This window comes from Notamacropus eugenii, chromosome 5, assembly GCF_028372415.1.
Source record: "Notamacropus eugenii isolate mMacEug1 chromosome 5, mMacEug1.pri_v2, whole genome shotgun sequence".
Classification (NCBI taxonomy): domain Eukaryota; kingdom Metazoa; phylum Chordata; class Mammalia; order Diprotodontia; family Macropodidae; genus Notamacropus; species Notamacropus eugenii.
Window position 1 is genome coordinate 10,246,030 of NC_092876.1, and position 22,827 is coordinate 10,268,856.

General features: G+C 39.4%; 1 protein-coding gene and 1 pseudogene across 1 annotated transcript; one reads left to right on the forward strand and one right to left on the reverse strand.

The window, feature by feature from the left end:
• The first annotated feature begins 55 nt into the window (after positions 1-55).
• Positions 56-16,879, forward strand: LOC140503303 (uncharacterized). The gene is given in 5 exon segments (XM_072607184.1): positions 56-1,081; positions 9,557-9,683; positions 10,541-10,636; positions 13,838-16,397; positions 16,399-16,879. Coding segments are annotated over 5 exon segments (2,991 nt in total). The 5' UTR covers positions 56-946; the 3' UTR covers positions 16,472-16,879.
• Positions 7,268-9,593, reverse strand: LOC140503306 (cytochrome P450 3A19-like; annotated as a pseudogene).
• Positions 16,880-22,827: the final 5,948 nt, after the last annotated feature.

Sequence of the window (22,827 nt, forward strand, 5' to 3'; positions counted from 1 at the left end):
CCTCTCCGCCCAGGAGGGTCCTCCCCGAGCTCGCCAGGCGGCTGTGGCCGCCGGGGAAGCTGCAGCAGCGGCGGCGGTCCGGACTGGCATCCGCGGCGGCTGCAGCGGGCGGTGCACCCCAGGCTAGCGAGAGACCCGCAGAGGCGCGTCCTGGTCCTGCCTGCTCCGAGCCCGGGAAGATCTCGCGAGCAATAGCTCCAGCCGACAGCCCCCAGGGAGGGGAGGTGGGCTTGGGGGCTCCCAGGATTCCAGCTCCCCCGCCTCAGTTCTGTTACAGGGTTGGAGGAGGGGGTCTTGCTCCCCAAACCTGCCTTACCAGGTCCCCGGACCCTCCCTGTCTCCGATTCTTTCCTAGTTCTCAACTGCCCAGCCAGAATTCAGGGATTCCCTCCTAGCCTCTCACTCATCTTGGACCCTCTCGTAATTCTGGGCCCTCCTGAGGCTCCCTCCGTCCTCTAGACTTAGGACCCTGAGCTCCCCCACCCCTCAGGTTGCCTTCTGCTCATAGGGATTCTGTCTTTCAGTTCCAGTCTTCCCCTAGACAATCCTCACTCTCTCTATCCATCAACTAGCCTCGATCACTGCCAGCTCAAGCTGTCAGGTGTCTAGACATTCACTGTATGGGGGTGAAGGATGGAGGGGGAGTGCAGGGAGAGGTCTGATTCAGAAGAACTCCAGGAACTGTCTGGAATAATTCCAACAGGGACACCAAAGCCCCTTCTGCCCCTTGGATCTTCAAGCAAGGAATTTGGGGTGGATGGAGAGCAGAATGTAGAACACTTTATTTTCAGACTTTCTTAGGTGCCAAACCTGACCCTAATTGTGCTCTTCTCTTTTGACTTGAGTCTCTCTGCTGAGGAAGGCACTACCAGGGGCTCTCACCCTCCTTAAGACCTTTCCCTCTATAGATCCTTGTGGGGGTGGTTGGCCAGCCTCCTTTCTTGCAATGGAAAGGAAAGACCTTCTTCCCCTCAAGGGTTATTCTCCTTCAGTTCATCCCGCTGAGTATTCAGGCCTGGCCCAAGAGTGGAGCATGGAGCAAGAGGGAACAGCCCCAGTGACCTGGAGCAAGCCATCCCAGGTAAGTGTAATCAAGCCAAAGATTTTATAAACATAGACAAACATGAACATTTCCATTGACATAGAACCACAAAAGAAGTTTGGATCTGAATTCATCAATCACTATCATGTAGAAATGGTTTCTTACTAACATGCCTGTCATTGTTCCTTCTAGCTTTGATTTAATCTCTTCTCTGTGTTTCAACTGATTGATATTCTTTATTTTTTATATCTCCAGCATTACCCTTAAAATTTCTTGACTTCCTCTACTTTTCAAAGTCATCTGCTAGAAATTATTTGCAGTCAAACACAATCTCACACATTAGTCTTGTCTAGACATACTCTGACCAGAGTGCTGAAGTCCCAGCTGTCAATCAATGTAGGAACTGTCCTCTTGGTTCTGCCCACTTCACTCTGCTTCAATTCATGCAAATCTTTCCACTTCTCTCTCAATCCCTCCTATTCCTAATTTTTTCTAGGGTACATTAATATTCCATTTCATTCACTGAGCATATTTTATTCAGCTATTAGGGGTAGATAGGTGGGTCGGTGGATAGAATACTGGGCCCGGAGTTAGGAAGACTCAATTACATTCTAGCTGTATGACTCTGGGCAAGTCACTTAACCTCTGTTTGCCTCAATTTCCTTAACTATAAAAATGAGGATAATAACAGAACCTACTCCCCAGGTTGTTTTGAGGGGTAAAATTAGGTAATATTCGTAAAGTGCTTGGCGCAATGCCAGGCATACAATCCATGCTGTTAATGTTTATTATCTTCCCTTTCCTCTTTTCCTTCCCCTATTCAGCATCTGATGGGCTCTGAGTTGGTTTCCAGTTTTTGCTACAGCCAAAAGCTGCTATGGATATTTGGGCACATGTGGGTAATTTCCTCCTTTCCAATCTCATTGGGTCAGAAAACATTTATTCATCCCCTATTAAACTGGATTGAGCTTCAAATCACAGAAAGGTGTCAGGCACTTCAGCAGTCAACTCTTCTCTGTCACACACCCCGGCAGTCCTAAAAGATATTCAGTGAGGGCGAACTCTTCTTATGCTGTGGCAGCTCATTTGGATTTTGGATGGCTCTGTTTGTAGGATATTTTTCTTTCAATAAAGCCTAAATTTGCATCTTTCCAATCTTTCCCTTCCCCTTGCACCTGGTTTTGTGTTCTTGTGTGACAAATAAAAAACCTGAGACAAAGTTTCTGGGCAATTAAGAATCAATTTATTAATGATCGACAAATTGATGGTCAGTGGTTTCTCTTGGAGAAACAAAGACCCCCAGTGGAGACACTGAATGCTCCTGACAAATCAACCCTGGTTAGTGGACATTTAATGAGGAGATGAGTTAGAAGTTTTCAGTTCTTCCTGCTGAGAACTCAGTCACCTCCAGCAATCTGGACAGGGTAATTCATCTCCATCCAGACTACTCTGGATGGTTTTCCTGGTTTTCTCCTTCATGAGCTGGGTTGCCCTAAATTCTAATGGAGGGGCATAAGAACAGGGCTGTTTTCCTTAGGGTAAAAACTCGCCATGACTGGATTCTGTTCATACTCCCCTGTACCCTGGTTGAGTGGGGTCTGGCCCAAGATTGGTAGCATGTTCCTGAGGTTAGGAGTAATCTCCTCAATCAGCCATATCCTTCAGAGACTGACTGATCTTCTACAGGGACTGGGCCCTAAATGAAGAAATAAAGGAGAAAAGCCTGGATCCTAAATTAATAATTGGAAGTTAATATAATATAATATATTATTCTACATTATTATATATATTATATATAATTATAATATATTGTTGATTATAATATATTATAATATATAATATAATATATAATATATTATATAATATATATTATACATATAATATAATATAATAGCAAAATAATAATTTCTCTCACTTGAGTCTTCTTCGGAAGAATTTGGGGTGAAGGGGAAGAAGGTCTAGGGGGATCTTGTTAGTTGTAAAGGCTGAGACTAACTACTATCCCTCCCATTTTGCTTTGAGCCACCCCTCTTGGAATAGAGGTGCTCTCAACCTCCTTTGTAGCTTGCCCTTTGTAGGTTCTTGTCTTGAAGACCATTTTCTGGCTGGGGGTGGTGATGGTGGGAAGAAAAGATTTCTTCCCTTCAGCGATCCTCTCTCCCCAGCTCAACCTGCACAAGATCTTGTCCTATTCCAACAAGGGAGTTTGGAGCCATAAAGAATGGCCCCTGGTACCCATAGTACACCATCTCAGATCAGTGGAGTCTGTTCATATACTTGACACATATCAGCAAATATGAACATTTCCATAGTCATAGAAGAACAGCAAATTAAGGTTGTATATGAAATCTTCAATGGATATTACCTGTGGAATATGACTTTTAAAATATATATTACATTCAATACAATAACAGCAACACAGCCCTCCCTGTCACTGGCCCCATCTGAACCTCCTCCTCTCTTTTCTATGTTTCATCTTGTTAACATTTTCTATTCTTTTTTTCTTGTACATCACTGGTACTACCCCCATCCATCTTCTTGCCATGCTTGTTTTTTTTTAAAGCTGTCTCATGTAACACATATGAACAGTCAAGCAGATCACCTTCACATAGTAGTCTGCAAATGCCTTGACCTAAAAGTCTGACCCGACTCAGAAATCTTTCCCAGTAGTTTTCCTTTCCAATATCATAGACAGTGTATAGCTGTCTCCTGGTTCTGCTCACTCCTCTCTGCTCACTTCATCCAAACCTTCCCATGTCTCCCTAGTCACCTCCCAGTCCCCATTTCTTCAGACACAGTGCTGTTTCATAGACTTTATCTTATTCGACCATTTCTCAACTCACGGGGAGCAGCTGTGACTACTTCTGTACCTATGGGTCCTTGCCCTCTGTATTTAATCTTTTATTGTTATCAAATACTTATTGAACTAGTAGAGATGATTGAATTTCAGAATCATGGCATCCCAGTGGTGACAGAGACCCCAGACGTTAACTCTGTTACTCATGCATGACCCTAGAATCCCCACTACTACGTACCCCACCTGTCCTTTCCCCCCTTAATGGTACTTTATTTTTTCCAATTACATAAAAAGATAGTTTTCAACATTTACTTTTATAAGATTTTGAGTTTCAAATATTTTCTCCCTTCCATTCTCTTACCCCACTGCCCCGGGATGGCAAGCAATCTGATATAGGTTATACATGTACAATCATACTAAACATATTTCCACATTAGTCATATTGTGAAAGAAGAATCAGAACAAAAGGGAACAACCATGAGAAAGAAAAAACCAAAAACTCCACAGTTCTTTCTCTGGATGTGGATAGCATTTTCCATCATGCATCTTTTGGAATTGTCTTAGATCCTTGCATTGCAGACCTAAATCTATAAAGGTGGGCCATTGTATTACTGTGTACAACATTCTCCTGGTTCTGTTCACTTCACTCAGCATCAGTTCATGAAAGTCTTTCCATATTTTTCTGAAATCTGCTTGCTCATCATTTCTTATAACATAACTGTATTTCATTACATTCATATATCACAACTTGTTCAGCCATTCCCCAACTGATGGGCATCTCTTCAATTTCCAATTCTTTGCCACCACAAAAAGAGTTACTATAAATATTTTTGGAATCCATGGAATGTTCATATGCCCTTGGAAGAGTGGGTGTTTCTGAGGGTGGAAATCAACTTTGATTGGTTTGCAAGTAATTCAGCATGAATATTATAATGAGAGACGGTCTTCATCTGGGGAAGGTGACTGATCACTCAGTCAAAGAGACTTATCTATTCCCATATCACTTCATTTAGGCAACTCTAGACAAAAGAGGGCATCCACTTCTACCTAGACCTGTCTAAGTAAAACACAATCGACTGGAATCCATCAATTCAGCCGATACTAAAATTTCTTTACCTTTTTATCAGATCTTAGTTTTCCAGGTGTGTTGTTTCCACCCAAGATTTCATCTCATTATGAGTCCTGCACTTCAAAGGCTTCCTGAATAACCTATTCTGATTTCTAAATGAGGAAAAGGAAGGAGAAAAAGTCCTGGTTCAATAGTTAGATATTAATATAGAAGAGAAGCAATCACTTGAGGCCCATGCCTCAAATCTTCCTTTCTTGGAATCTCTGGTTTCCTTTGAGACTCAGCACACGCTTTACCTTCTTTGGGAAGTCTTTATTTCCCCCGCCTGAGTTGCTAGTGCCTTTCCCTCTACTCTATGTATTTGCTATATATCTATATATTTAGGACATCTTCCTCACTGTAAGCTTTCTGAAGGTAGGAACTATTTCACTTTTGCTAAAATCCCCAGCATTTTGCCATAGATGGCCCAAAGCTTATTGGTTGAAGGAATCACTAAACACCTCTAATTATTTCTTTTTCCCCCTATCTCTGAATAATATCTCACTTATGCCATCCATACAACGTAGAATCACACAGTTTGAGAGTTGGAAAGGAGCTCAATGGTGATCTACTCCAACTCATAACCAGACAACAAAGAATTATGTATCCTGTCGTAGATTTCTAAGAAGCTTTCCACCATCTATCTCTAAATTATAGTCAATTTCTCTTTGGGCGAGCTCTAGGTCTTAAAAAGATGTTACTGAAATCAAGCCTAAAGTTGCTTGTTTTTAATTGGTTTTGCAATTTTGACCCTTTCCTTGTTGTGTTCTCTATGTCAAAAGAGAACAGGTCTAATCCTCCATAAACCACTCACATATTTGAACACAGTTATCATTTCTTCCACTATTCTCCCAGCGTAGGTTAGAAAAATCCTTCATTTGTTGCCACTAGTTTCATGAGCCTCACCTTATTCTGAGCTTTAGAATTCCTAACACTAATTTTACATGTCAGTTCCTTACTATTATTTTCTTTCTCTCATTCCATTTCTTCCATCTTCTTTACATTTTGCTGTTAAAACTAAGTTGGTTAATCAGTTACTTATGAAGCCATATTGATCTCCCCAAACAAGTGTGATTTTAAAAATTGAAATAATTTCCCTTTGGGTTTTCAGAAGTTCCTACTTGTATATAACATTACTAATAACAATAATAGCAATTTACGGCTTGCAAAGCACTTTGTAAATATCTCCTTTTATCTTTACAACAACTTGGGCAGGTAGGTACTGTTATTATCCCCATTTTATAGATGAGGAAGACAAGAGTTAAGTGACCTTCTGGGAGTCATACAGCTACTAAGTGTATGAGCCCATACTTGAACTCAGTACTTCTTTGATTTCAGGTCCAGCACCTTATCCACTATACCACCTCAATGGTTATCATTTGTTGCTCCTGGACTGACTTTCTCTGTGAGATTTAAGGCTCCAGAATCCTATCCTTACTTATTCCCTCCCACTTACCCTTCCCTTGAATCCTTTGCAATCTGATTTCCCCAAGTCTAGGGTTTATGTCAGCCCAGGACCATATTTCCCCTCATCAATCAAAAGTTCTGAGAAGATGCGGTCACTTCCTTTCAGAGTTCTTGTCATTTCTATGTGAGCAACCACTTCTGCCTTGTTGGTAAGAATCATATTAAAGATTGGGCAGCTAGGTGGTGCAATGGATAGAGCACTAGTGCAGAAGTCAGGAGGACTGGAGTTCAAATCTCACCTCAGACACTTGACACTCACTAGCTGTGTGACCTTGGGCAAGTCACTTAACCCCAATTGCCTCATCCTGGGTCATCTCCAGTCATCCTGATGACTATCTGGTCACTGGATTCAGATGGCTCTGGAGGAGAAGTGAGGCTGGTGACCTGCACAGCCCTCCCTGACTCAAAACAAAGTCAAGTGCAAGCCATGTCATAATTTCTCTGATGGCATGGTCTTCTTCAGCAACGAAGGATGAACACACACATATTCAAGAGTAAAAGTTCTCCTTGTTGAGTCCTTCACCTTTTGAAGGGTGAAGTTATATTCTTCCCTTTTTAAAAAAGAAATCACGTTTTTCCCATTTACATGTAAAGGCAATTTTAACATTAATTTAAAAAAATTTTGAGTTTCATACTTCTTTGACTCTTTTCTTCACCTCCCCTCTCCCAAAGATGGGAAAAAATTGGATGTAGGTTATACATCAATCCTGTAAGATATATTTCCACAGTATTCAAGTTATGAAAGAAGATACAGACCCAAAGGAAAAAAAATGGAGAAAAACCCCAGAAAGTAAAATATAGTATACTTCATTCAAATGAAGAATATTTAAAATTTGCAATATGATCCCCACAATATTACTAAGTTTATTCCTGTTGTAATTGTCAAGGACTATTATTCATAAAAATAATGAATAGACACTCAATTCATGGTTTTCTCTCCATGCATCAAGTAATATCAAATGGTAATAATTTGTTTGTAGGTCATATTTTTGGAACATGATCTGCTGGATCAATACATTTGACTCTTAATACCACTGAATATTATACAATAATCCTTAGACATGGAGATCTCCAAAAGACCATCTGAAAAACCTAAGTATTCCTCCAACTCTAAAAACACCTCATTTCTTTTTCTTTGGTTAGTTCATAAGGTAAATTAAGTTGCTTTTGAAATCCAAAGACTGGATGTCTTTGGATTATAGAAGAGAAATCAGGGGCATGATTGTAGACAGAGATGTGTAAAATGAGGAGAATTTCTAGTGTTGGTTTTTGCCTTCTTGATCCTTGATACATCCTGCAGAACAATGGGTACAGATGGTGAAAGGGGTGGTTTATCCCTCAGCTTCAGAGGAACCTGTGTCTCTTTACAAGTTCCGAATGATAGTTTCTTCAGGAGTCAGCTAGTTGCAACTTTCATATTCATACGCGCAAATCTCATCCCAATGTCGTTTCAAGGACCAGCACCAAAGAGTAGCTACACATAGGAGTTCATGCTCTCTTTGTTTTCTTTGCTGAACCTTTCAGGATAGAACTCTGGCTTTGGTCAGTATTCTAGGTCATGATGAAGGACAAAGGATGGGGTCATCACCACTGTCCTTTAGGAATCCTCATTCCATTGATCTCAATAGTTTTCTTAGCAATCCTTTCAATCTTGAGAGCTATGGGAAACAGCCTGAGATTTTCATGTATCACCATGTCTAGATATTAATGACATCTGTACCAGGACATCATATCTGACTGTTTTCTTGCTGGGCAAAACTGCATCTATCTCCTCCTGAAATTTCTGCTGGATCTCAGGGTAGGTGGTGAGGTTATAAAAAAGGAAAGAAAGGACTGAACTGGTGGCTTTGTAGCCACCAAGAATAAAGATAGTAGATTGGGCTAGGATTTCCTCATCACTCAGATCTTTGTGAGAGTGCATTGCTGAGTTGTTAGAAGTCTAAGAATCCATCGTAAACTGAAGGCAATCTATCTTGCACTTCTGTGAAATTTTCTTTTGTTCTTCCTTTATTTTGTAACTGATTTGCTAAGAAATCTATTACTTCTTTTGGAAATAGAGTGACATCCAATTTTTTTTTAAAGGAATAGGGAATTATTTTTAACAAAAGTAACAAGGAATGCTGCTGTAAACCAGAATGGGTCCAGAACACTAAATGTATTTATTAATTTCTTGATTTCTCTGATAAAAGAATCATTCTTGTTATTCAAGGAATCAGTACTGACACTCAACAAAGTACTGGTGATTACATTCGTGCTGTAGGCCCCCAAAATGTCTTTCAGAATTACTGGCTTACTTTTTTCTGTTTCCTTCTTCATGTTCTTCCCTAACATATCTCTCCATATTGGTTAATGATGGGAAACATCTCATTGAATTTTCCACTTGTAGATGTTGGAGTCAATATTGCTCAAATCCTCTTCCAATGGTCACCTTTAGCAATTGAGACAACATTGTCTAAAGTTCCTGCTAGACAAACATTCCAACGACTGGTGAGGACAGAATAGCACTCTTTTACCAGCACTGATTTGATAGTCTCTGCCATCAGTTGTCTGCCATCAGAAAATGTTTTTTCTTGTAAACAAAATATTGTTGGATTCTGGTTTCTAATCCATTATGTTATTCAATTCTATTTTATGGGTGAATTCATTCTATTCACATTCACAGTTATAATTGCTACCTGTATATTTCCCTCCATCCTATTCTGTTATACTTTCCCTTCTCTTTTTCATGCTTCCCCTCTTTAACGATTTATTTTACTCAAAAACTTTGTAGAATTTTCTATAAAATTTCTTTTTGTCTTGTCACTTAGGACCATTTTGATGAGAAAGTAATTTCACATTACTTTCGCATAGTTTTTCATAGGTCACAAATAAACAGATACTTGATTGCTAACTCCATATCATCAAGAACTTCACAGTAAAACATCTCTGAACTATTTTCCAACTGCCAGAACAAACTGCCCTCCTCAAGGTTCCATTTGGTTCTTGAAGATTATGTTAAGTGTTGGCTCTGACATGAACAGTGTGACTTTTGGCAGAGTCAAGTTGAGTTCCTAAGTTTTCTCTTGTTTAAACTGAGGAGGTTAGACTAGATGAATTCTAAATACACTTCCAGATGTAAATTCTGTAACCTTTGGTGTTTCAGGAATCATTGACATTTGAGGATGTGATTGTGGCCTTTAGTCAGGAGGAGTGGTGCCTCCTGGACACTTCTCAAAAGAAGCTGTTTAAGGATGTCATGCTGGAGAACTCCTGGAACATGCTTTCCCTGGGTAAGGGTCAATTTGCCTTTCTATACCACCCCTACCCCAGTTATTTCAATTCTGCCATTTAAAGAAATGTCTTTATTCCATCATCACTCCATGCCCCCTGACCCCAGCTACTAAGTACGCAATGTTTCAAGCTTCTATCTATTATTAGAGAACAGAGATTTTTAGTCTCCCTTTGTCCAAGAGATAGGGTTTCCCTGCTCCCTATTCTTACATAAAAAGTCTGCATTTTATCTAATAGGAAGCTAGGAGCTTTACCTCTTGCTCCTTAAGCTTTCCAATTCCAGGGAGTATCAGGTCAAAGATTAAATCATCATTACAGAATCTCAGACTTGGAACTGACCTCACAGGTCTAACTTCTACATGAACCAAAATTTCCTTCTAAAAAGTGGTCAACCAGCTTTTACTTGATGACCTCTTGTGAAAGGGAACCCCTACTTCTTGAGGCAGCCACTTCACCTTTGGAATTATATAATCATGGTGATATTCTGTATGATATAAAACCTAAATTTGCAACTCACTTAAACTAAGCCTTATTTCTTGGACTTAATAGAGCAAGTTTGTCATTATTCTTCCTTGATACTCCACCCAAATTCCAGTGAAAATAATGGAATATATAGTACACCTACATATTTCATAGAGTGGGATAGGCAAATAATGAATTTTGTAATTCCAAATGGCTCCATAATCTTTTCCCTCCTGCCTCCAATAGTTCCCAATAAAACCATATAGATCATCCAAAAAGGGCTTGGCAAAATCCTCTGGCCCTTTATACCTTATTCCCATTTCTCTGAAAACTGAAGAAGACTAAATTCTGAAGTGCTCTCTGTTCTCAGCACTTCCCTATTTACCATGAGCAGGGTTTCCAGTTCCCAAAGAAGATTTGATCTTCCATTTGGACCATGGGGAAGCACCATGGATGTCAGAAAGAGAAGATTCAATAAACTCCTGTTCTGGTGAGTGAATTAGATCGGGAAGATCTGAGACTGTTATCTCAAGAAGTCACTATTTGGAAATATAGGGTGCACTTAGAAATATAGGGAACTCCTCCAAGCTTTTGAGGTCAGTTTAAAATGGCTAAGGCTGTCTACTTTGAGCTCTTTCATAGACTGTCTTTATCAAAAAAATTGTTATTATCAAAAAAATTACTTTCCTGATTTCTCTTGCCTGATGTTTGCCTGCATTTTTGGAGAAAGTGGTCCTTGGTATGACACAGAACTTTCTCCTTCCCCATTCTTAGGGATTTCCTTTGTCCCAGAAAAGGGGAATGGAATAAGTATTTATATAGCTCCTATTGTATTCCAGGCACTGTGCTAAGTGCTTTACAAATATTATCTCATTTAATCCTCACAACAGCCCTAGGAGGTAAGTACTGTTATGATCCTCATTTTACAGTTGGAGAAACTGAGGCAAACAGGTCCGCTGAATTGCCTAGGGTCATACAGCCAGTATCTGAGGCCAGATTTGAATTCAGGTCATCCTGACTCCAGGCCTAGCCCTCAATTCACTGCCTCAGAGATAAGTCTTTTGAATCATTTCCCAATGGCTGTTCAATGATTGGACTAATCTATTTCCCTTAAGGGCTAAGACAATTCCCTAAGCATTAAGAGTAATTCAATTCAATTGATTCAGTCTCAGTTCAAAGAGAGACATGTTCACTGCCTTCAAGGCTTTAGAATCTTGTTGGAAGAATGAAATATAGCTATAAGGTAATAGCTTTCCCGTTCTATATCAGGTTCACATTGATAGTAATCTCAGCAAGTCCTTTAGAAGCAGATAAAATGTCAGGACAGTGGATGACATTTAATAAATTCAAATTTAGTTGGGATGCATATGAAATCTTACATGCAAGGTCAACAAATCAACCAAATAGCTTTAGATTCAGGCACATAGATCTTGACTGATGCACAATTGATGAATAAAAAGACCTGAGTGTGTCAGGGGATTGAAAATCCAGTCGGAGTGAATGGGAAGCCAAGAGAGGCAGACATAAATTGAGATTGGATGAATGCAAGCGCAATGTCCATACCAAGTGAGCTGATAGGCCCATCGTATTGTAACTTACTCCAGGAACACCTTTAGTAAGTAGTATATTCAGTACTTGGCACTACATTTTATGGAAGATATTGATAAACTTACACAAAAATAATACAGAATGGTCAGGAATGGGTGGGCTTTGATCAACCTATTTGAGAAACCCTCTCACCCCCCAGAAATATGATGACAGAGCCGTTATAGAGTCAGTGGTGAAGTACTGGATGGATGAAAAAGTACATATTGACTGATTATTATGTGAAAAGTACTATGATTAGAGAGGCAAAATAATTAGCATGACTCCCTGCTTTTCATAAACTCACATCCTGATGGAGTAGACAACATATAAAGGTTTTTTTTTGTGAATCAGATTGAAAAGTCCCATAATCTCTGTGGTATAAAAGCAAAGTAAATAGTAATGCATATTCTTTAATGCCTTTTTTATGTGATAAAATCATATTTGTTTCTGACATTGAATCACTTGGCCATACCAAGGACTTTAGTGCTAAGAACATTTTTTTGGGTGATTTCAGTAGCTAGGACTGCTGAGGTAGAAGGGTTCCAACATACAAGGAAACAATTGGCTGGTTGCATTTCCACAGGGGTTGCTTCCCAAGTTTATGGCTACATAGCTTTATGGCAGTTACTTAATGACAATTGAATGGTATATACTTATTACAAGCTTAGCATAGCACCTTTATTAAAATTGGACTTAACGCTAGAGCCTAACAAAATACATCAAACAGAGAAAATCAGAAACATTAAATATATAAGTTATGGACCAGAACACAATTAAAATTAGTTATGAACAAAAGACTTTTAAAGAAAGAATTCCTCTTAAAATGGAGAGAGGCAATGAAGGACTATAGAAAGAGTTCTGAACTATCTGTAATAGGATGGGAGTTAAAGTTACATCTCTTCCTTTCTAAGTAGGATAACTTTGCCCATGGATTGAACAGGGAAGGGTCCCTGCCCAACCTCCACTCAGTGACTGGTTCTGAACCCTCCTGGCTTAGAGGGAACATCAGTAGTAAGAGTTTTTCTTAGAAACAACAACCCTGAGGCTCCCATCCCTCCCAGAGGGATTTATCTATTTATTTTTCTTTTCTATTAAAGGGGCCATCCCCCTGACTACCTTTTAAAGAGGCCAATTCACGGAATGGGCTTTACCTCATTTTAAGTGAATACCTGAAAAGGCCTTAGCCTAAAAGGCCAAGGTCTCCCATTGCATCCTGGGCCATCTCCAGTCATCCTGATGAATACCAGGCCATTGGATCCAGATGGCTCAGAAGGAGAAAGTAAGGCTGGTGATGTTGCACAGCCCTCCCTCACTCAGAACAAACTCAAGTGCAAGTCAAGTCATCCTATCTCTGATGTCATGGTCCTCTTGGAAAACAAAGGATGAACCCAGATTTGGTCAGGTCATTTAAGCATTATAATTTTAGTTTCTGAGCTGAAAATGAGAATATTTGGGCTGCTTATGTTAAAGGCTTGCTGTGAGTCAATCAGTCAGTAGGAATTTATTTGTTATTGTTCACTTGTTTTCAGTCATGAACAATTCTTTGTGACCCCATTTGGAGTTTTCTTGGCACAGATATGGAGTGATTTTCCATTTTCTTCTCCAGTTCACTTTACAAATGAGGAAACTGAGGCAAACAGGGTTAAGTGACTTGCTCAGGGTCACATCGCTAGTAAGTGTCTGAGGCCAGATTTTAACTTAGGAACATGAAACTTCCTGATTCCAGGCCCAGCACTCTATGTAGTATGGCACCACCTAGCTTCTGGAGCACCTTAGGACACAGTGGCAAGGAAGATGGTAAGGCTGGATGGTCCTCTATCCCATGGGCATGAATTGTGCTGGTAACTCCTATGTCATCTAAGCCATGTGAGCAGTCATGCAGAATTAATGGGTTCTGGATATTGAGGAGAGCACAAGGGAAAAGAAAAGTAGGAGGGTGCCCCTAGTGGTCAAAGGTCTGGCCAGCCCAGATATATTCTGAATTTCAGGGATAAAGTGGCAGGAAAAGAAGGCAAGAGCCCAAAGAGAAAAGACAGAAGGGATGCTAAATGTGACTCAGTCTTCATTCTATCAAGATGTAAGATGATATATTTATTTCCTTTAGATGGAGAAGCCAGGCTGAAAACCAAGGAACCTACACCAAAGCTGAGTATTTCCTGTGACTTCAATTTGAAAGAATTCTGGGATTATAATATCAAGATAGAGAAAAATCAAAACAACTGGGAGAGTGATTCCAGACACTCAAAAATTTTACTCAGGAAAACTCTCAGGAAAGGGAGAGATGATAGAAGTTCTAGCCTGGAGTCTGACCAAGAGAGATTTCCTGCAGAAAATATTCACTGTGAATATGACAAAAGTGGAAGGAGCTTCAGACAAAATTCAGGTCTAATTCAATGTAAGAAAATAACATCAGAAAATGGCTATTCCAAATATAGTACATATGAGGAATGCTTTAATCAGACATTAGACCTTACTCATGGTTATGGGAAACATGCTGGAGTTAAAGGTTTTCAAGGTGATACCTGTATGACAGCCTTAACCTTGATTCCAGACCTGTTGGGACATCAGAAGAGTCTTAGCAGAGAAATGTCTTATAAATACAATGAATTTGGAACAACCTTCTCCCATCTATCCCCTATGGTACATCAGAGGGTTCAAGCTGCAGAGAAATGGAATGAATCTAATAAATATGGGAAGGCCATTTTTCAGAGTGAGGATCTTTTTAAATGTCAGAAAACTCACAGTGTAAAGAAAAATCTCAAATGTAATGAGGACCAAAAAGTCTTCAGCAAAAATGGAGACATTGGAGGTCAGAACATTCCTACTAGAGAGGAACTCCATAAATACAAAGAATGTGGGAAGCCCCTCATCGGAAGTACTAACCTTAACAGTCATCAGGATATGCAAAGTGGAGAGAAGTCTTTTAAATGTAATATATGTGAGAAAACCTTTAGCAAGAGTGCAAACCTTACCATACATAAGAGGATTCATTCAGGAGAGAAACTTTACAAATGTAATCAGTGTGGAAAGACTTTTGGGAAGCTCTCCAACCTTGATGTTCATCAAAGGATTCATTTTGGAGAAAAGCCCTATAAATGTACTGAATGTGGAAAGGCCTTTATCCAAAGCTCATCCCTCGTTGCACATCAGAGGATTCATTCTGGAGAGAAACCTTACATATGCAATCAGTGTGGAAAGGCTTTCAGAAACCGTTCTAACCTTGCTGTACATCAGAGGATTCATACTGGAGAGAAGCCCTACAAATGTTCTGAATGTGGTAAGGCCTTCAGCCAGAGCAGACACCTTCACAGACATGAGAATATTCATACAGGAGAAAAGTCCTATAAATGTAATGAATGTGGGAAAGTTCTCAGCCAGAGCTCATCCCTTATTGTACATCAGAGGATTCATTCTGGAGAGAAACCATACAAATGTAGTCAGTGTGGAAAGGCTTTCAGAAAGCTCTCCAACCTTGTTGTACATCAGAGGATTCATACTGGAGAGAAACCCTACAAATGTTCTGAATGTGGGAAAAGCTTCAGCCAGAGTAGAGACCTTGTTCGACACCAAAGGATTCATACTGGAGAAAAACCTTATAAATGTAATCAATGTGAGAAGGCCTTCAATCAGAGTAGGGACCTTTTTCAGCACCTGAGGATTCATACTGGAGAAAAACCCTATAAATGTAATAAATGTGGGAAGGCTTTCAGTCAGAGTGCAAACCTTAGTGTACACCAGCGAATTCATACTGGAGAAAAGCAATATAAATGCAAGGAATGTGGGAGGGCCTTCAGTCAGAAGTCATCTCTTATTGCACACCAGAGAATTCATTCTGGAGAGAAACCTTATAAGTGTGATCAATGTGGAAAGGCTTTCAGAAAACCATCCAACCTTGCTGTACATCAGAGGATTCATACTGGAGAAAAACCCTACAAATGTAACAAATGTGGGAAGGCCTTCAGCCAGAGTAGGCACCTTCTGAGCCATCAGAATATTCATACTGAAGAGAAACCCTATAAATGTAATGTATGTGGAAGGGCCTTCAACCAGAGTTCATCTCTTAGTGCCCATCAGAGGATTCATTCTGGAGAGAAACCTTATCAATGTACTCAATGTGGAAAGGCTTTCAGGAAGCCTTCTAACCTTGATGTACATCAGAAGATTCATACTGGAGAGAAACCTTACAAATGTAAGGAATGTGAGAAGTCATTTACCCAGAGTAGGGACCTCCTTCGACATCAGAGGATTCATACTGGAGAAAAGCCTTACAAATGTAACATGTGTGGAAAGGCTTTTAGCCAGAGTAGAGATCTGATTCGACACCAGAGGATTCATACTGGAGAGAAGCCCTATACTTGTAGTAAATGTGGGAAGGCCTTCAGCCAGAGTGCCAACCTGAGTGTACATCAGAGAATTCATACTGGAGAGAAGCCTTACAAATGTAGTGAGTGTGAGAAGGCTTTCAGCCAGAGATCATCCCTTATTGCACATCAGAGGATTCATTCTGGAGAGAAACCTTACAAATGTAATGAATGTGGAAAGGCTTTCAGAAAGCCCTCTAACATTGCTGTACATCAGAGGATCCATACCGGCGAAAAGCCTTATGAATGTACTGATTGTGGGAAGGTCTTCACCCGGGGTAGAGATCTTCTTGGGCATCAGAATGCACATAGGAAAGAAATCTTACAAATGTAATAAATGTGAAAATGCTTTTAGAAAACCCTTCAAATTTGTTTGATATGGAAATGTTCAAACTGGAAAGAACCATAGGCCAGTGGCTTTCAAAGTCTGCTCTGTGGCTCCCTGGGAGTGCCTGGGGCTTTCTCAGGGGATTGATGAAGTCAAATCTATTTTTATAATCTTTATGCAAACCATGTAATTGGTACCCATTTTGTTTCTTTTTGTGATTTTCTGTTCTGACCGTAAACAGCACAAAATTGTATTTCTGTATATATTGTTGAGCACAAGCTAGATTCTCTATGAAATCAGCTAGAGAAGGAAATGACAAATCCTTGCAATACCTTTGCCAAGGAAACCTCAGATGGAGTCATAAGGAGTCAGACATTACTGAAACAAATAAACAACAAAAATTAAAACATTAACCTTCATTTTATACCATTTCCTTTCTTCCTCCCAAAAAGGTGTACGATAAAACTCTACACATTGCTTTCAAAACTTTCCCTTTTGTCTGTGCTCCATTCTGTTATTTTCTGTGCATTTTTTAAAGAAACATTTTAATGGCCATTTTATTTTTGACATTACTGTTGCTAAGTTTGGCTTTTTCCACCCATTGAAAATGGAGAGAACGGGAACTCTCTTGTCTCAAACAGGAGTAGAATAAATCCACACAGTGACCATATCCCAAGATATGTCTCTGTCTTCACCTTGAGGCCCTCACCCCCTGATAGAAAGTGTGTAATATTTCATCCTAAGTCCTTCAGATAGAAAGAGACTAGGCATCTCTGTTCTCCATTAATGAATAAAAGCTCAAAACAGTGTCTGCTAAGTAGCAGTATGTAAGGGAGCCAAGACCCTACCTTTGAGATGACTGTCTCTGAATGACCAGGGCAGGGATTAGATCAGAGAGCAAACTGTTCTTAACCAGGAAGACCAGGTCCCAGGAGTTCTCAGGCAAGACCTCAGCCATATCCTTGAAGACCACTGCTTCGTGGAACACCAAAGATCATTAGATTTAGAGCGAGAAGGTCCAAGGTCTTAGACATCATCTACTCTTCCACCATCGACATACAGAGGAAACAGAGGCTCAGAGAAGTGACTTTTCCAAAAGACCCTCTGCTAATAAATGTCAGCACCAATGTTGGAAATGATCACTTTAAAAGAGAACTGGAATGTTGAGAAAAGTAATTTGTGGGGGCAGTTGGAAGACAGCTCAGAAATCTTTTACTATGAAGTATTTGTCCCCAGAAGTCTGAATATCTATGATGATCTGTGGAGAAGACACAGAGAGAAGGTGATATAAAACATTCCTCTTGAAGTAATATATTAATTTTGTTAAAGTTTAACCACAACTTATCAAGATTTTTGAGGTCCTGAGTATTCTGTAAAGAATGCTTCCTTTGATTACTAAGAGAAGGAGGGGAAGGACAGAAAAAAGCATTTAATAAACACTAATTAGGTGCCAGGTACTGTGCTAAAGTGTGCTACTTTACCAATATTCCTCATTTGATTGTTACAACAACCTGTCAGGTGGGTGCTGTTATTACCCCCATTTTCCAGGTGAGGAAACTGAGACACACAGAGGTTAAGTGATTTACCCAGGGTCACATAGCTAGTAAGTGTCAGATCTTTCTGATGTCAGGCCTAGGCTCTATCCACCAAACCCCTTAGCTGCCTTAGGAAAAGGATTCACATTATTGTTATTAGTAATAATAGCTAGAATTTATATAGTGGTTTAAGGTGTACAAAGAGAATTACAAATATGACCTCATTTTGTACTCCCCCCAAACCTGGGAGGTAGGGATTATTATTTAATTATTTTTAGTTTTCAACTTTTGTTTTCATAAGATTTTGAGTTCTAAACTCCCCCCATCCCATCTGCCAAGACAGTATGTAATCTGATATAGGCTATACAATACAATCATATTAAACATGTTTCTACATTAGTCTTATTGTGAAAGAAGATTCAGAACAAGAGAAAAACCATGACAAAGGGGAAAAAAAGAGAAAATAGTATGCTTCAATCTGCATTCAGACTCCACTGTTCTTTCTCTACATGTGGATCGCATTTTCCAAGAGTCTTTTGGAATTGTCTCAGATCGTTGCATTGCTGAGAAGAGTCAAGTCTATCAAAATTGGTCATCGCACAATGTTTCTATTACTGTGCACAGTGTTGTCTTGGTTCTTGTCACTTCACTCAGCATCAGTTCATGTAAATGTTTACAGATTTTTCGGAAATCTGACTGTTCATCATTTCTTATGGAATAGTAGTATTCCATTACATTCATGCCCCATAACTTGTTCGGTCATCCTCCAATTGATGGGCATCCCCTCAATTTCTAATTCTTTGCCACCACAAAAAGAGCTGCCATAAATATGTTTGTACATGTGAGTCCTTTTCCTTTTTTATGATCCCTTTAGGATACAGATCTATCTAGTAATAGTATTGCTGAATCAAAGGTTATGCCAGTTTTATAGCCCTTTGGGTACATTCCAATTGCAAACCAGAATGGTTGAATCAGTTCACAACTCCACCAGTAATACATTAGTTTTCCAATTTTCCCACATCTTTTCCCACATATATCATTTTCTTGTTTTGTCATTTTAGCCAATGTGATAAGTGTGATGTGGTACCTCACAGTTATTTTAATTAGCATTTCTCTAATCAATAGTGACTTAGAGCAACTATTCATATGACTACAGATAGCTTTAATTTCTTGACCTGAAAACTGCTTGTTCATATTCTTTGGTCATTTATCAGTTGGGAAATGACTTGTATTCTTTTTTAAAAAAAATTCTTATCAATTTTCAACTTTCACTTCCACAAAACTTTGAATTTCAAGTTTTCTCCCCATTTCCCCCCTACCACCCCGGACAGTGTGTATTTTGTTTGTCTCTTCCTCCAATTCACCCTCCCCTCTATCGTTCCCCCCACCTTGTCCCCTTCTCTTCTATTTTCCTGTAGGGTAAGATATATTTCTATACCCCATTGCCTGTATATCTTATTTCCTAGTAGCATATAAAAACAATTATTTTAACATTTATTTTTAAAGCTTTGAATTCCATATTCTCTCTCTTCCCCCTCCCCATCCACCCTCATTGAGAAGGCAAGCAATTTGATATAGGCTATACATGTATAGTCATGCAAAACACTTCCATAACAGTCATGTTGTCAAAGACTATATATCCCTCTATCCTGTCCTGCTCTCCATTTATTCTATTCTCTCCTTTGAACTGTCCCTCTACAAAAGTGTTTGTTTCCAATTACCCCTTCTCCCAATCTGCTGTCCCTTCTATTTCCCCCCCTCTCTTATCCCCTCCCCTCCTTTCTCACAGGGCAGGATAAACTTTCATACCCAATTGAGTGTGTATTGTTATTCCCTCCTGAAGCCAAATTTGATGAAAGTAAGGCTCACTTATTCCCTCTCTTCTTCCCCTCCATTGCAAAAACTCTTTCTTGCCTCTTTTATGTGAGATGATTTACTACACTTTACCTCTCCCTTTCTCTTTCTCCTAGTACATTCCTCTCAACACTTAATTTTCTTTTTTTGTTGTCCCTTCATATTCAGCTCATCCTGTGCCCTCTGCCCCCCTCCATACATATACATGCACATACACATATACCAACACAGACACACACATACACATATATTCTCTCTAACTATCCTAATACTCAGGAAGGTCTCATGAGTTACAAATATCATCTTTCCATGTACGAATGTAAACAGTTCAACTTTAGTAAGTCCTTTATGATTTCTCTTTCTTATGTACCTTTTAATGGTTCTCTTGATTCTTATATTGGAAGTCAGATTTTCTGTTCAGCTCTGGTCTTTTCAACAAGAATGCTTAGAAGTCCTCTGTTTCATTGAAGTTCCATTTTCCCCTCTGAGGTAACTGATTCTTGGTTTTAATACTATGTTCTTTGACCTCTGGAATATCATATCTCAAGCACTTCAGTTCCTTAGTGTAGAAGTTGCTAAATTTTACATTATCCTGATTGTGTTTCCACAATATTGAATTGTTTCTTTCTGGCTGCTTATACTATTTTCTCCTTGACCAGAGAACTCTGGAATTTGGCTGCAATATTCCTAGGTGTTTTCCTTTTGGGGTGTCTTTCATCAGGTGATCAGTGGATTCTTTCCATTTCTATTGTGCCTTCTGGTTCTAGAATACCAGGGTAATTTTCCTTGATAATTTCTTGAAAGATGGTGTCTACCTTCTTTTTCTGATCATGGCTTTCCAATAGTCTAATAATTTTAACATTATCTCTCTTGGATCCATTTTCCAGGTCAGTGGTTTTTCCAAAGAGATACTTCACTTTGTTTAATATTTTTTCATTCTTTTGGTTTTGTTTTATTATTTCTTGGTTTCTCATAAAGTCATTACTTTCCATTTGCTTCATTCTCATTTTTAAAGAATTATTTTCTTCAGTGAGGTTTTGGACCTCCTTTTCCATTTGACCCATTCTACTTTTTAAGGCATGCTTCTCCTTGTTGACTTTTTGGACCTCTTTTGCATTTGAGTTAGTCTAATTTTAAAAGTGTTATTTTCTTCAGCATTTTGGGGGGTTTCCTTTAGCAGGCTGTTGGCTCATTTTTCATGATTTTCTTGCATCACTCTCATTTCTCTTCCCAATTTCTCCTCAACTTCGCTTACTTGATTTTCAAAATCCCTTTTGAGCTCTTCCATGGCCTGTGACCAATTTATATTTTTCTTAGAGACTTTGAATGCAGGAGCTTTTGCTTTATTTTCTTCTTCTGGTTGTATATTTTGATCTTCCTCATCACCAATGATGTAAGAAAATACCTCTTCACCAAGAAAGTAAGAATCTATAGTCTGTTTCTTTTTCCTTTTTGCTCGTTCTCCCAGCCAATTACTTGATTTTGAGCTCTTTGTTATGTGGAGGGCTCCAGAAACCGTCTCTGCTTCAGCAGTGGCTGCCACTGCCCTGGGGCTGGTGCCAGACCACACTCCCCTCTCAGCCCAGTGAGAGACTCTTCCTACTGACTTTCAAAGCTGTCTTTGGCATTTGTTGATTGAGAAGTCTGGAAACTGCAGCAGCCACCAACTATTCAGTCCCCTAAGGTCTGTGCCAGTTCTTTCCTTGCTGGTGCCCATGTGAACCATGCTCTACACCCTGCTCGGTGCAATTGACCCTTTCTATCGATCTTCCAGATTGTCTTGGGCTGAAAATTGGCTTCAGTCTGTCATTTTGTGGCTTTTGCTGCTCTAGAGTTTGTTTAGAGTCATTTTTTACAGGGTTTTTGAAGGATTTGGGGGAAGAGCTCTAACAAGTTCTTGGCTCCCCCCATAACTTGTATTCTTATAAATTTGATTCAATTCTCTATGTATTTTAGAAATGAGGGCTTTTTCAGAGACATTGACTGTAAAACATTATTTACCAGCTTTCAGCTTCCCTTCTAATCTTGGTTGCATTGGTTTTATTTGTGCAAAAACTTTTTAATTGATATTAAATTCATTTATTATTATTCATTCTATAGATGAGAAAACTAAGTTACAGAGAAGTTGGATGACATACCTAGAGTCACACTGCTCATAACTGTCTAAGAGATTGGATTTGAATTCAGGAATTCCTGACTCCAAGCACAACACTCTATCCATTGCACCACATACCTGCCTCAGGAAAAGGGACTAATTAATTTAATGATAATAATAATAATAGCTAGTATTCATATAGCACTTCAAAGTTTGCAAAGTGCTTTACAAATATTATATATTTTCATTCACATAACAACCTGTAACAGCAAGCAGCCTGAAACATCCAGGATGGCCTGCTAGCACAGGTTCTTTGATCTGTTCTTCTAAAAGGAAAACAACTTTTGAGGGGTCAACAATCTTCTTTAATCACATATACCAACAGAGAAAATAGATGCAGAGAAATAAAAACCAACAGACAGGGTTTCTAACTGTCTGACCATAAGCAATACATACATCACAGATCAACAGACAGATCCAACTATCTGACCATTACATACATGCATAGTTACCAGAGAAAGAAGCACCATTATCTGGGTTCTCAAAGTCAGGGGGCTCCTTAATGGCTACCCAGAGTCTCATCTTGCATAAGAACCTTCTTCCAAAGAGTAGGCTCCCAAAGCAAAACCTTACCTCAGAGTATATATACACTTCTCAGAGCCTGAGGGCATGACCCTCTTGACCCAGTGCCTCATTAGAAGTTAACAAAAGGTGTGGGCCTTCCTACAAAACAAACCTCCCCTAATCAAGCTTTCCTTATGGATTCCACCTGAGGTCCATTAATAGACCAGGAAGATTTTTTAACACCCATTAGCATTAAACCTCATTAACCTTACACCACCCTGGAAGGAAGGTGCCACAGATGAGAAAAATGAGATGTAGGGCTATTAACCCTGTTATGTAACTAGTAAGTATCTGAGG